The sequence below is a fragment of the Taeniopygia guttata genome, chromosome 23 (assembly GCF_048771995.1).
Source record: "Taeniopygia guttata chromosome 23, bTaeGut7.mat, whole genome shotgun sequence".
Taxonomy (NCBI): Eukaryota; Metazoa; Chordata; class Aves; order Passeriformes; family Estrildidae; genus Taeniopygia; species Taeniopygia guttata.
In genome coordinates, this window is record NC_133048.1 from 3,642,484 (window position 1) to 3,656,684 (window position 14,201).

General features: G+C 54.1%; 1 protein-coding gene across 3 annotated transcripts in view; it reads left to right on the forward strand.

Annotated features, from left to right (window-relative positions):
• RPS6KA1 (ribosomal protein S6 kinase A1) overlaps positions 1-14,201 on the forward strand; it is a 40,410-nt gene that overhangs the window by 4,963 nt on the left and 21,246 nt on the right. The window contains exons 1-2 of one of the 3 annotated variants that reach the window (XM_030290587.4): positions 2,410-2,556; positions 8,366-8,410. In XM_030290587.4, coding sequence (XP_030146447.1) covers positions 2,494-2,556; positions 8,366-8,410 — 108 coding nt within the window. In that variant the 5' untranslated portion in view covers positions 2,410-2,493. Of the gene's footprint in view, positions 1-2,409; positions 2,557-8,365; positions 8,411-14,201 lie in introns of those variants that run through there. The other 2 variants (XM_072917819.1, XM_072917820.1) reach the window with 2 other exon arrangements.

Consider the following 14,201-nt stretch of genomic DNA (forward strand, 5'->3'; position numbering starts at 1 on the left):
CAGAAATGCATCTGAGCTGAGCAAGGGAAAGTGGTGCTCACCTGTGCAGGAATGTCGGCCGAGGTTGGAGGTGTTTGCTCCGTGGATGAGCCTCAGTCTGCACAATCCCTGTCCAGGGAGCAGGAACTGCCTGGGCTGTGCTTCCTTGAGAGCTCTGCATCTCACTGCCTGCTCTGGTGCAATTCCTGCATTCCGACCACTGCCCGGACCTGCCTTGGAAAACGCTGGCATTTGAGGCAGCTGCAATCACACCCAGCGTGGAGGAACAGAGAGAAATCTGTCAGAAAAGCAAAAAGCTCTTAGAGGCAGCCAGTTTTTCTCATTTCCAGGGCCTCTGCTTTGTATCTTCAATGTGTTTTTTACCACGCTAAGGAAAAATGTTCCTGGGATCAAAATAAGGTGATCCGTCATCTCGTCCTCCATAGTGGCAAAACAAAGAAGAAGAGGCAAAGAAATGAGATGGTGAATGAAGAGCCAGGGATTAAAAGACAGGATGTGGAGTTCAGGTTCTGCCCTGACACTGAAAACCTGACTCAGTGTCCCTGTGAGGACAACAACAAGCTCTGGATATGATTGGTCAATATTAAAAGTACAAAGAGGGTTGCTGCAAGCTCTAATTAATTGACTGTCTTAACAAATTAGAAGAGTCTGTAAATTGTAGCAGATATTTGGGATTCGGCCTTGCAAGGAAGGTCTTGTGCCTGTGATCTTTTTTGCATTTCCTTGGATGTGTAAAAGCAGCATCCCACAAAGCAGGCAGGGGATGAGATGCCCATGCATTCAGAAAAAAAGAAAGGATGCAGTGAGCCATGGGAGCACTGGGTTACTGTGGTCATGGGGAGAATCACTTGGCCAGCTTTTGGAGCAGTCAGGCAAAATTGGATCTGCTGGTGATGATACAGATCAGTCTCCATCTGCTCTGAAAGTGCTTTGGGGGTGTCCTGGTTTCAGCTGGGATAGAGTTAATTTTCTTCTTAACTGGCTTAACAAATTTTGTCAGCCTTTCTGCAAAGGAAAAATGTTACACAGCCAGCCAGCTGCAGAGGCAAAAATATCTACAACTGTATTTGAGGAGGATTTGATGGTTTTAAAACCAAACTAAACCCACAGAATTTTGAACTTCTAGCGAAAGCAGCACTGACAAAGCATCCAGCTGATCCCGTCTCTGTTTACCACAGCAGCAGCTCTTCCCAGCCTGCAACTGTCTCAGAAAAATGCCAAGTTGTATGTTTTAATCACTGTATTTAGCCATGACAGTCACCCAAACAGCAGATTTTGATTTTTGCACCCTGCTACCAGGATCAAGGATGCTTTTTATAGCTGGTCTTTGACTGGAAATAAATCCTGGGGGACACCACTACCTCAGTTCTCTTACCCGGACATCCTGCCCTGAACTTAGCAGCAATTTCCTGTGGCACATTTCACCTTCTGTTAATCCAGCTCGGAATCAGCATTACCCGGAGCAGGAATGGAGGGAAGATCAGTCTGAGAACTTCTGGCTTCTTTTGGGCTCCTGGAGCTGGCGATGGAGAGGCCGGAGCGTTTCCCCCCAGCATCACTGTGGTGTCACCACAGCCTTTTTGGGGTGTTATTTTAATTTTGATTTACTGTAGAGCTACCTCAGCAAAATCCTCTCCTTTAACAAAAGTAGCTGCAGAGATGCAGAGAATAATCACATGCAAGTCGTTTGTGGTCTCCCCAAAGTCTTTCATTTGCTGTTTTGCTAAAAGGTGTGAACACGGTAATCTGGCAGTTTTATTTAGGTGAAGCTTCATGATTTCTGTCTTTGTCAAGTCCTGAGGCAGCATGTCTGTCTCTGTGTTATGAAATATGATGGATTTCCTGCATCCCAACCTGGCAGGGGTGGAAGCAGCAGCACTTCTGTCCCCATGCTCTCCATAGGCCTTGATCTGGATATTGCCCATTAACCTTTCACTGCGGCCTTCAAGAAGAAGGCTCGATTTTCTGCTATAACTTTTCAACACTTCAAAAGTTATTTATTTGTTACTTAAAAAAACAATTGGTTGGAGAGGAGGGGACAGCCAGGGGGGTCAGGCTCTGCTCCCAGAGAACAGGGACAGGAGAGGGAACGGCCTCAGGCTGCCTCGGGGGAGGTTTAGGTTGGGTATTGGGAAATATTTCTTCACCAAAAGGCTGGTCAGGCATTGAAACACGGTGCCCAGGTTGAGTCACCATCCCTCGAGGGATTTAAAAGCCGTGTGAATGTGGCACTTGGCAGCACGGGTTAGCGGTGGCCTGGGGCCGGGGGAATGGCGGGACTCGATGCTTCGCGGGGAGCGTTTCCAGCCCCAGCGACGCCGCGACTCCGCACGCCGGGCTGGGCTTGCCGGATGCTCCGGGCGGAGGATCCCCGCAGCCCCTCCCCGGTGGCTCCCGCCCGCCCCCCGCCCCGCCCCGGCCCGGCCCGGAGCCGGTGGGTGCCCAGCCCGGCGGCGCTCGGAGCCAGCCCGGCGCGGGCACCCGCCGGCAGCGATGCCGCTCGCCCAGCTGGCCGAGCCCTGGCCCGACATGGAGCTGGTGCATCTGGACACGGAGGTGAGCGGCACGGCCGGGGGGGCTCCGGGGCGGGGGGCTCCGCCGAACAAAGGAGCGCCCGGCGGGACCCGCGGAGCGGCGGCCGCGGAGCCGCCCGGCCCGAGCCGCGCCCGCGGCGGGGAGCGCGGCCGCCGGAGCCCGGGGCCGCTCCGCCACCGCTCCGGGGCTGTGCTCGGGGCACCGGGGCTCGCTGTGCGCGCCCGCGGCTGTGCTCGGGGCACCGGGGCTCGCTGTGCGCGCCCGCGGCTGTGCTCGGGGCACCGGGGCTCGCTGCTGCCCGTGCGGGCTGTGATCGTGCCGGGAGTGCAGGCAGCGCTCCCCAGTCTGCCGGGCACACAGGAAAGCGGAGCCGGCTGAAGGCCCAGGGAATAAAAATCTCAATTTTGGGGGTTTTCTCCCTCACCCTCCCAGCGCCGTCTTCTCGCAAAGGCCTGCGCCGCCAACTCCGACCACGCTCCGGTGTCACTTTGCTGGACTCTGCTCTTCCCTCCCTCTTGGCTGTTTTCCTCCTTACTGAGACCCCCAAGCCAGATGTGCAGGATGGAGCTCATCCCCTGTCCACATCTGGAGGCTGGCACAGCCATTTCCAAAGGAAGGGACAGCTTGCAGCAGTTGTCACCCATGGGAGAGCAGTTGTGCGCTGTGCTCTGGCACTCTTCAGTTAAACATCTTCTCACTCAAACTGGAACCAGCAGCTCTCCTGGAGAAACCAGAGGGAAGGTGGGGATTTGGTCCCAGGTGTTTCACAGACCCTGGTGCTTTCCTGTCATTCTCTCTGGATTTCATGCTGTCACACTCTGTTATCATACCTGGGGATGTCTCCGTGGTTAATTGGTCAGATTTGCTCATTCCTGTTTAAAATTGCCTCTTCAGAGGTCTGTGCTTTGAGCAGAGGCAGCGTTCCCGCCCCCGCTGCAGGGAGGCACTGGCCATTCGAGGTGAGGTTTCCTAATTTTCGTCAGCCAGGTATGGCCCAGCTTCTCCTGGAGACCCCGTGAGGTGGGGAGGCTCTGCCCGGGCCGAACACCTAGCACGAAGGTGCGGTGGGTGAAGAGCCTCTGCTCTGAAACATCGCCGGAGCCATGAGGAGGAGTTTGTGCTCCAGGCTGGGAGAGGAGGGAAGTCCTGCGGCGATTCCCAAATCACGTCATGTGCCCGGAGCCAGGCCGCAGGTTATTGCTGGGAGACAGGGCTTTTTATTTGTGGTTTCTCCCTTCCTAAGAAGGGAGATGCCTGGAAAGCCAGGAAACGCCACTCGACTCATAATGGGAGGAAACGAATGCGGGTGCCCAGGGCAGGGGAAGCCGCGGGCGAGGCTCATTCAGTGCCTAATCCCGGTGTCCCGGTGCCGGCGGGCGCTGTGTCAGCGCCCCGGGATCGCTTCCGAGCGGAAATGGCCGGGGGTCCGGGCTGCTGCCACCGGGGCAGCGGCAGGCACCGATTTCCTCAGCGCAGGAGGAGCGGCTGCGCCTCTCGGAAACTGAGACTGGAGGGAGCCTCTGGCTCTCCCTTCCCCCGTCTCACCTTGGCCGCAGCTCCGGGTCAGGGTCAGGCACCACGTGCAGGTGGGATTTCAGCAGATCAGGTGTTTTGCGTCTCAGGATCTCAAGTGGGACTTAGCAATTTGTCTCTCTTTGGTTTAAAATGATAAGTACACGCTCTTAATTACAGCGAGGAATATAATAATGGTGTTCTTCACCTCCATACCTGGGTCAGACATTAGAGAGCTGCCTGAGGTCCAGCAGCAGGGTGGGAATGGGGCTTGGGAGGAGTTTTGCACTTTGAGGCTAAAATCGCCAAGGGCTGGGGCCCAAGGGGGAAGTTTTCACCCCTCCTGGGAGAGGTGGCACCACTGAGAAAGCAAGGAGAGGTTTCTGGAACACTGGTTACGTAAATTGCCCTGGGATCGCTGCCATCCAGGTTAGAAACCGGCTTCCTCCGACCTTTGCTTTCTGAGTCATGGAGCAGAGGTGCTGTCACCGTGCTGGTGGAGGCATCAGTCCTATTGTTGAGAGATTTGGGGTTTTTCCACTATGTTCCAGGAGAATTGGTCGTGTGGTGCCCCTTGTCCCGGCCCACCAGAGCTCAGCCATGCCAGGGAAATGCGTGGGAGCGGGTGGCAATGGGAGCTTGAACTGCTCCCTGGCAGGAGCCAAGTCCCTCTGCCCTGGAGTCTGGGCTTTACAATCATTGCTCCTGCTTTTTTTCCCCTTGCCATTCTCTCTTCTGTATATTATTCCAAATATTGCTTATTGTAGTAGAAAAACGTGGCTGGGGCAGAGTATAAATGCTGGAGAATGGAGTTGAGTGACACAGAAACCTTTCCCTGTGAGGGTGGGCAGGCCCTGGCACAGGTGCCCAGAGCAGCTGTGGCTGCCCCTGGATCCCTGGCAGTGCCCAAGGCAGGGGAAATGAGGTGGGCTTTAAGGTCCTTTCCATCCCAAACCATCCTGTGTTTCTTTGATTCCATTACTTCATCCCCATAGTAGTGAATCTGTCATCAGGGCTCCGCTTTGCTTCAAATTCTTCTTTCATTACACAAACCTACAACAATGCAACTGACGTGCGATTACGCCAAACTCCACCACTTCAAGCTAATTATTTTTGCCTGTATATATGTATCACCCTTTATTGAGCAGGAGCTGCTCATGAATACTCTTTTCTCAAGCATGGTAGCTTGAGTTGTGCAAACTACGATCAAGAGACAAGGGAGACAGCTGAGTGGCTGTCATCTCTGATATGCTTTGTGCAGAGACTCCTCTGTTTGGGCTACTGGAGTTCCTTTGGAGATCTCTATTCTTGTAGAATTATTTCCTTTCTCTGAACTGTAATAGGCAAGATCCATAAATTCTACTTAATGCTAATAATTTAAACATGCCTTGTTCTTGTGTCAAACTTAGCAGGAGCTCTGGGTTGAAGGGTTTCTTCCTCTGCTCCTTCCTTGAGTGTTTCATGGCTGATCAGAGTTGGGTGAAAGAGCGGCTCTGGGTACCTGGTCCTCGTGAGGTGTTTAGGGGCACCTCAAAAGTGGCTGTTCAAAGCATAAGGATGCAGGAACAGCAGCAGGCTGCTTTGGCGGGCAGATCTGTCCATAACCCGGGATGCCTTGAGCTGGTGGTGTAACCCAGAGCAGGACTGGGCCCCATCCCCACGGTCCTGCCAGGATGCACCTCGTCCTGGTTTCACATTAGAGCACACTGGCCTGCTCTGGAAATTGCTCCCTGTGCTGTGGATTATGTGGAATTAAAAGGATTTAAAGCGCAAGATGTCCTAAGATAAATATCTCCCAAGTTCAGCCAGGCTGGCAGTTGCGTAACTGAGCACACTTGTTTTCCAGGATACTTTTCTGTGTGCTATTAAGGAAACTGGTGTGCTCAGGAGGGGTTTGTGGTGTCAGCTCTGGGGCAGCTGGAGCGGTCAGTTGCCCAGAGGTGCCCTGGCTGCCGGGCTGCTGCTCCACGTGCCCATCAGCTTAGAGCTCTAATCCCCATTTCTGCTCACCCCTGAGCAGGGCAGCTGCAAGGACAGGCTGCGGGCTCCCGGTGAGCCTCCTGTGCCTGCCTCATCAGTAGCCCAAGCCCTGCTCTGACACAGCTCCTCACTGCCCTGGGCACCCCAGGGAGCAGCTGTGCCTCCCTCCTGCAGCAGACGTTGCCTGGTTGCTGCAGGAGGGAGATCTTGGGACATTTGGGAGGCTCCTTTGCAGCCCCAGAGTGCTGTGGGAGGGCAGCTGCACCTGCTCCCCCTGTGTGTGGTGTGCAGAGGCAGGGCAGAAATAAAGCACTTTAAAGAGGCAAATGTCAACTCAAGAAACCCACAGACTATTTCAGCCCTGCTCCTGACGTGCTGAGTGTCCATATTTTGTCTCGGGAGGTGATGAGTCTGGAGCTGTTTCCATCTGGAACATACACAAATGGCTCTCCAATTCCATATGAGGGAATAAGGACTGCTTTTGCTCTGGGGTGGAAGGAGAGCACTTGGCTCTAAGCACTGCAATTCTCTGCTCACACATCTGACTTCTGTCAGCCTGAGAAAGCGACTGTTTCATCAGGAGCTTCATCACCCTAAGACCAGGGAGCTGCATGCCCAGGCAGCCTCCCTGGCGTGGACACTGCTCTCTTTCTTTCCCCATCCCTTCCATCCCAGGGAGGATGGGTTTCTGTCAGCAGCAGAAGGACAAGTTTTCCTTTTCAGGGAGCTGATAAAACTCAGCCCTTGAAATTCTGGTGGCTCTGGAGGTACCACCTGCTGTCTCCCAGCTCATCCTTGAAGCTGAGGGGTTGGACACCTCCTGCATCCACTCACCCCTCTCCTGACACGTGCCTTGTGGATCTGCTCTCCAGACCAAGAGCCAAGCCCTGTTTCCCTCTGTCCAACACAGAAATTCTGCTTCTTAAGCTGTCTGATAGAAAACCAGCCCTCCCCGAGCTGTGGTTTGGATTAGCAGCCAGTTATGAGCTGTGGATGGGTGACAGCTGAGCCAGTAAACATCAGCCTCTTTCCAAGCCTGGTTATCTCAGTGCTGTGGCTCCCCCTGCGTTGTGGGGGCTGTTCATAAACACAAATTCTTACTTCACTGCTCAGCTATTCTCCGTGCTAATGGCACCGAGGGCTCCGTGTAAACACCAGGGCAGCATTCCTCTGGGAGAACTCCTGCGTGGGGCTGCTGGGGCCTGCTTTCAGCCCTTGGCTGAAACTACTTGGGAACTTAAAGTTAAGCTGGGACTAAGGTGAGTTGTGGAGCTCAGATCGGGTCCATACAGATGTAAATATTGCAGTGCAGTGGAGACCTGAGGAAGAAGTCAGGTTGATCATCTCAATGGATCCTTGCTGCTCCGGGGAAAGAATTGGCTTTGTTTCTGACAGCTCCTGAAAGGCTCTAGAACCCAGTCATTCCACTGAGGATCTGAGGCTTGAAGCCACTGGCACTGCAACGCTTCACTTGGTCCATAACTTCAGAAAAGGAAGGAATAAACTGCCCTTGTTCCTTCAGAGGAGGAGAGGAATGTCATGATTTTTGGAGCCTGAGACTGCAGTGCAAACAGATGTCAAAGCAAAGTCTTCTTGCCCTTGTTTTTCCCCACAGTCTGCAGAAAACCTCCTGTTCGTGCTTATCCTGCTCTGGGTATCTGTGTCTCAATGAAATCCCACCCACCTTCGCTGGCCCGGCTTCCCCGGGCGGTGCCGGTGCCGTGTGAACCTGATCCGCGCTCGGTTCAGCCCGGGGTGAGCGGCTGGTGCCGCTCCGGGTGGCTCGGGTCACCCGCTGTGACTTTGTGCGGGGCTGGACCTGGAGCCAGGCGGGTGCGGCAGATTTCCTGCAGCTATCGGCTGCGGTAGGGTGATAAATAACTGATAAACGCTCCGGTTAGAGCTGATCTCTGGGCACGGAGGTTGTTAACTCTTGGGCTGCGCTCCTGCCTGCTGCTGCCAGCAGCCCCGGAGCAGCAGTGCAGGAGGGGTGGGATGGAGCAGCGTCTGCAGCACGTGGTGGGAATCTGCACCGACCAGCCCAGGGATCCTCGCTGGTGCTGTTTGCCCCACGAGCAATATTGAGTGGATAAGGAGCCCCAATTTCATTTGGGGGAAGTCTGGAGAGGCTCTCTGGGCAAGAGAATTTCTTTTAAACAAGTTAATAGACAAGAGTCTGGTGTATGGGGAAATGTTCGACCACCTTGTACCACATCCGAAGTGCCACCCTGGCCTGTTTGTCCCAGTGAGGGGCTCCCAAAGCCCCCTCCCAGCTTTTGTGAGGGACATGAGGAACAATGCCTAGCATGTGCTAACACCAGGCTCTCTTGCTTTGCAGAACGGGCAGCCAGCTCCAGAAGAAGGTGGGAATCCTCCATCCAAGGTAAAAAATGTCCCAGGTTACCTCTGCAGGTCCCTCTGAGTGTGGGGGGTGTGAGCTGACTCGGGAGCAGGATGGGGATGGTTATTTTTAAACCCTGTAAAGCTGCTGCTCTGTAAATTTGCAGGAGTGCACGTGGGAGTGCAAGGGACTGGAGATGGGGAAGAGGAAAGATAAACGCCTGTCTTCCTGTCCCTTTGGTCATTCAAACGTGCTGGAAGGTTTTCCAGAGGGCCACCTCGGTCCAGCACTCAGGAGCTGGATGGGGCTGTAGCCGAGGGTGAGAAGTGAGAACCCCTGGGGTGTTTCGGTGCTGTGTTTATGCCTCTCTCAGTGGTTTGATCTTGCCAGCTGGGATGAGATGTACAAGAGTGTTTGGTGGTTTTGGCACAGCTGCCCTTGCTGAGCGTCTGGTATCTGTTTATTCTCTCGCCTTGGTGGGGCTGGGAGAAGCTCCACTTCTGCCAAACTGTGCTCTGCATCCCCGTTAGCATCAGCTGGGAATGACAGAAAGACCTGAGCTGCTGTCTGCTGTGTCTTGGGCAGGGATCTGAACCTGCTACCCCTTGTTGAGACACCTAAAGCTCAGCCTGCTCCACACACGAGCAGCATGCTGTGGGAGGGTTTGATGTGTGTGCTGTGAGCCCTCCCCAGGTACAGGACCAGCACGATGCTGTCCCCATGGGCGTTTCCTGACTGTGCCCATTCCTCTGCCCTGCCCTCACTGCGCAGCAGGAGAGCCATGTCAGTACCATGAAATCATAATTCCTTCAGGATTTCCTTTTCTGATCCAGCCATGCTCTGACCGTGGAGAATGACACAACACTTTGGACTTGCCCTGGGCAACCTTCCCGAGCGGGTTGTCAGGAGCTCTGTGCCCTCAGCGAGGGCCCTGTGGCAGCTTCTCTCTGTCTGAATCATCAGCCCTGCCGAAGGCTCTGGGGGCTTGCCGGGTTGTTTTTCCAGCTGGGTACGTTGTATTTTTAGTGAAAGGCATTTAAACCTAAACCCCAGTTGTCTACATTTCAGCCAGTTTTTTTCCCTGGGATGTTTGTGGATTTCTAGCAGTGCCAGTGCATCTCCCCTACCTGTTCTGCCTCTCTGTCCCACTCTGGAGCTGGCCTGGCACTTCTTCAGTGGCTTGCAAAGAAATCTTTGGGTCAGATGAATTCAGGTCAATGGAATTTGCACTTCCCTCCCCTGAGGACAGTGGGTTTACGACTCTTCACTGTGCCTGCATCTCTGGCATGGGGAAAAAAGGAATCTTGTGTCTTCTGGTTGGATTCCAACTGGGTTTCTAAGGTTTGAGACTTTGCCTCTTTCATCTTCAAACACTTGGCCAAACTGCCCTTCCCTAAATGCTGCTGATGGATGTTGCTTTAAAAATCGTTTAGGATTTTTTTCTCTTTGAAGAACATCACTGAGACAAACCCTGGCTGATTGCATCTGTAGGTGCCATTCCACAGAAATACCATGAGACAGAAGCCAAAAAGCACTTGAGGTTCCCTTTGCTGCTCTGTGGAGCATGGACGTGCAGTCCAAGCTGGAGTGGAGCAGGGGGCAAGTTCTCCAACATCCCAGAGCAGGGAAGCCACAAGAGCCCTGTGCTGCTGTAGGTGTCCTGCTTTCCACTTTCCTGGGGCCCCTTGGCCAAAATGCGTATGAGCAGTGTCTAACAATCCCATTTTGGGTAACTTTTGAGCAGCCAAAGCTCTGCTGTGCGCTCCTGAAATAACCTCAGTGGCGTTTTCCAAGTTTGTACAAGGTATGTTTGCTACCAGCACAAATGAAATCCCTCCTGTAAACACATACCTTCAGCTTGAGGGCAAGCTCTGCCCTGAGATGCTGCAGATGGGAGAACAGGCAGCACCCAGAATATCTGTGTGTTTCAGTACTTTCTGTGGGTAGACATCTGCAGGAGCTTCTGGCTCTACCCCAGCAGCAGAAGCAAGTGGCCATCACCATCCAAGGTGACTATTCTCACACTGGAGGTTGCTCAGGCTCCCTCCCACACCCTCCTGTGCTGTGTGTGGAGAGCTGCAAGGGGAAGAGGCACCTTTTTTCCAGGTTTGTGCTATCCTTTTGCAGCTCATTCTGTGATCTCTGCTAAAAATAACCTGAAGCGGCGACAGCGACAATTGCTCAATGCCCACGCGGCAGCCCTGTCCCTCCCCGGCCCATCCCCAGGATGCTGCCAAAGCACAGTCCTCGTGTGCCTGGGCCATGACCAAAGACTCTCTGAAAAGGAGGAAATTCAAGAGTTCCTCAAAAGAGTCGGGAAGCTCACAGTTGGTGCTGGGAGATTGCTGGAGTGTGACGCCTCCGTCGCCGTCTCACCTGAAACTCGAGGACGTGGTCACTGCAGAGGCAGCAAGGGGATGGCTTGGGCCAGGCTGGCCCTCTTCTGGTACTTTCTTGCTGCTTTTATAGCTCCTGCTCAGCTTCCTACCTAGGACAGCTGGTGCATTTCACAAGTTCTTGTGTTTCCTACCTTTCGAGAGCAGTTGTGGTACACAAGTCCCTGCAGGCCCCATTCCTCAGTGGGTTTACCTGGGGAATGTCTGCAAGATCCTTGTGCTGGTTAGGGCTGGGGAAGAGTCAGCGCTCACAGTGGATGGGATGAGGCTGTGTTTTGAATTTGCACTGAAAACAGAGCTAATCATGGACACATCCCTAGCACCAGGCTGCTGATCCAATACAGAATAGGTACAAGGCTTGATTTTTTTTCTCATCCTCTTAAGGTGGTGGTGATTAAAAGCCTCTCTGGGTACAGAACCTCATTCTCTCCTCCATTCTCCAAATTTTAATTGCCAGGTTGGGTGAAATTGGTCCTTGTTCAGGGGAACAGCAACTGAATTCAGTGGGAAAATGGAACCTTTCATGACTGGGGTTTTTCAGCCTGCTCCACAGCCAGCTTGGCTGAGGGGTGAGCCTGTGTTCCCTGAAGGTGCCGAGCATGAGGAATTGTACATGGAAGTACAACACCCAATTAGTGAAATCACTTCATCATGAAAAGCAGAGGAGTGGAATTGCAGTGCTCAGTGTGCCCACACTCTCTCTGGGGAACGGGCTGAGGGTGCTGATCAGCTTGTTCTGGGGTGATAATCACAGAGCACAGGGAGAGCTGGGGAAGGGAAGAACTGAGCTCTGCACCATAAAAGGGACCTTTGAGACTGGAGGGAGGCCACAGGCAGCAGGCAGGAGGTGCTCCAGGCTGAGCCTGGCCGGGGCAGTGCAGCACAGGGAGAAATGAGGCTTTTCCCCAGTTCTGTGTAGCTCCTTTTGGTTTATCCTGACCAGGTAAAGCTTGCAGACAGGTCCTTCCCTGCATGAAGGAATCCTGGGCACGGACACCTTCCACTGTTCCAGGTTGCTCCAAGCCCCATCCAACCTGGCCTTGTGTCCAGTGAGGGTCCAGGTGCGGGAGGGCTCTTGGGCCAGCCCTGCCCTCGAGCTCCAGGCTGGGAGCAGGGCAGGACCCACATCCAGTGGTGTGATCCTGGTCAGTGCTGGACACCACTAAACACAGCCTCTTAATGTGAAGGGTTTCAAAGCAAACAAGTGAGTGCTCTGCTCTGTGCGTGTTTGCACAGCTGCTGCTGGTTTCTCTGGGACCTGGAGAGCCGTGGAGCTGTGGGAAGAGACAGGTACCTCAGCAAATCCCTTCTCAGCCCACTGCCCCTCTCCTGGGGCTCCCAGCCAGCAATGTTCTGGCCAGACTGGCCCCGTGGCTGGGCAGGATGTGGGAGCAGAACATCTCCAGTGTGCTGTGGTGCTGCCTGGAAATTTCCCTGATGCTGCAGGGACTGGGCAGCAGCTGTAGCCACTCTTAACATTTGGCTTTTCCAGCCTGTCACTGGTAAAGCTCTGAGTTCAAACTGGCTGCTCTGCCTTGTCAGCTGAAGGAATTGAGGGGTTTGTTGCTCCAGCAGTGCCTGACAGCTGCCTGGCGTGTTCCTGGCAGGGCCTTTGCTCTGTGTCCTTGGCAGGGCTGGACTATGGTGAGCAGCAGCTTCTGAGCTCTTAAAAAACACAAATAAATGCCTGTTTGAGGAGCAGAGTCTCTGATGAGCTGCAGACTCTAACGAATAATTGAAGAGGGGTCAGTTTACAGCACTTGCACACGAGGAATGTAGCAGAGTCTGCTCCAGCAGCCCTCCCACATGGTCCCCGACCCATCCAAACCACTCCGGTTTCTTCTCTGCCATTTCCATTCCCTGGTGAGTTCATAGAAGCTGCCTCATGTTCTGTCTCCAGAAAGCCTCTTGTATTGAAGGAAAAAAAACCCTGAAAATCTCTTACTGTGTGTTGTACTTGGAGGGGACAGTGGTGAGTGCTGGCACTGGAGAGGACCCTGAAGAACTCATTTGATATTTGAAGAGGCCAGAGTTTGAGTTTGGTCACTGGGTCATCCACCCCAGCAACTGGGAGCTTGGAGTGCCCTTGGCTGGGTTTGCTGGGCCCCCTGGCTGCCAAGATGCTGGCTGGGATTCTCCCTGCACACCCAGGCAAATCTGCCTGAGGCTCCTGCGGCTTCACCAGTCTCAGCTTTATTTGGGAGTGAAGCCTGGCTTGGACATGAGCAGTAAATTCCTTCCCTAGCTCCAGGTGAAGCTGCAAAAGCTGTTTTCCCTGTGGTTGCACTGTGCTGCCTGCCAGGGCTGCCACGGGGTGGGGACCATCCAGGGAGGGGAGTCCCAGCTATCTAAGAATTCCTGCCTTGCCTGGAGCCCTTTTCCTTCTCCCTTCGGAAATCCCCTCCGTGTGTGCCTGGGGCAGCCTCCCAGCAGTGGGAGCAGAGGCATTGCAGCCGATCCTGCTGATCTCATTGCAGCTCTGAGGCAGGAAGGGTTTCCCAACTGCAGCTGGAAATCCAGGTCCTTCCCTTGCCAGTCCTGGAGAGCACAGCTGGGACACGTCACCCCTTTGGATACGGAAAAGGAGGAAAGCAGAAAAGGAGAAAAGGAGGAGGTTTATCCCTCTTTGTGCTTGAAGGCTCGGGGTGGGCAGAGCTGCTCTGGGAATGCCGAGCGGGCTGAGGACACTCTGTGCTCCTGAGATGTGGCTGACTGATCCCCTCACTGTCAGAGGTGGATTTCACTGGACAGCCCAGGCTGGCCTGGATGTGGGTTGGGAATGTGCCAGGACTGCTGCCAGAGGGGGAGGTGGTGGCTCTGCACCAGCACTGGGGTCAGTGGTTGTCTTTGGGGTCCAGGAAGGGACCCCTGGGGTCTCCACAGGGACAGAGTGAGGAGAAAAAAGCTCATTAAAGTAGCATCTGAGGGAACAGGACAAAACATGGTATTTCCAATGTGGGGTGTGGCTGCAATCCCTGTGGTGTGATGTTTGGGAAGGGGATGGATGTGACCTCTGTGTTTGGGAAGCGGATGGATGTGATGTCCATGTTTGGGAAGGGGCTGGATGTAGTGTCCATGTTTGGGATGGATGTGATGTCCATGTTATGGTCCTGTCCCGGGCACACAGAGCAGCTGAGCCATGGAGGGGGTGGCTGCTGGCTGCAGCCATGCTTTTATAGACATTAAATGATAAAGTGGAGCTCTGCTCCAGCAGACACTCATCCTGTGCGCTCTCACCGGGGTGTTGGTAACGCACAGCTCAGGGTGTGTTTTGGACAGGGTTTGTTTTGCTTTTAACCCTGCTGCAGTTCACAGCCACCCCCAAAACGTGACAATCCCTTTCTCTCAGCATGTCCCACATGTGTGACCTTCCCAGAGGATGGGAGAGAGCCGGGTCCTCCCTGCCTGCACAGAACAACCCCGGCAGGTACCAGGCA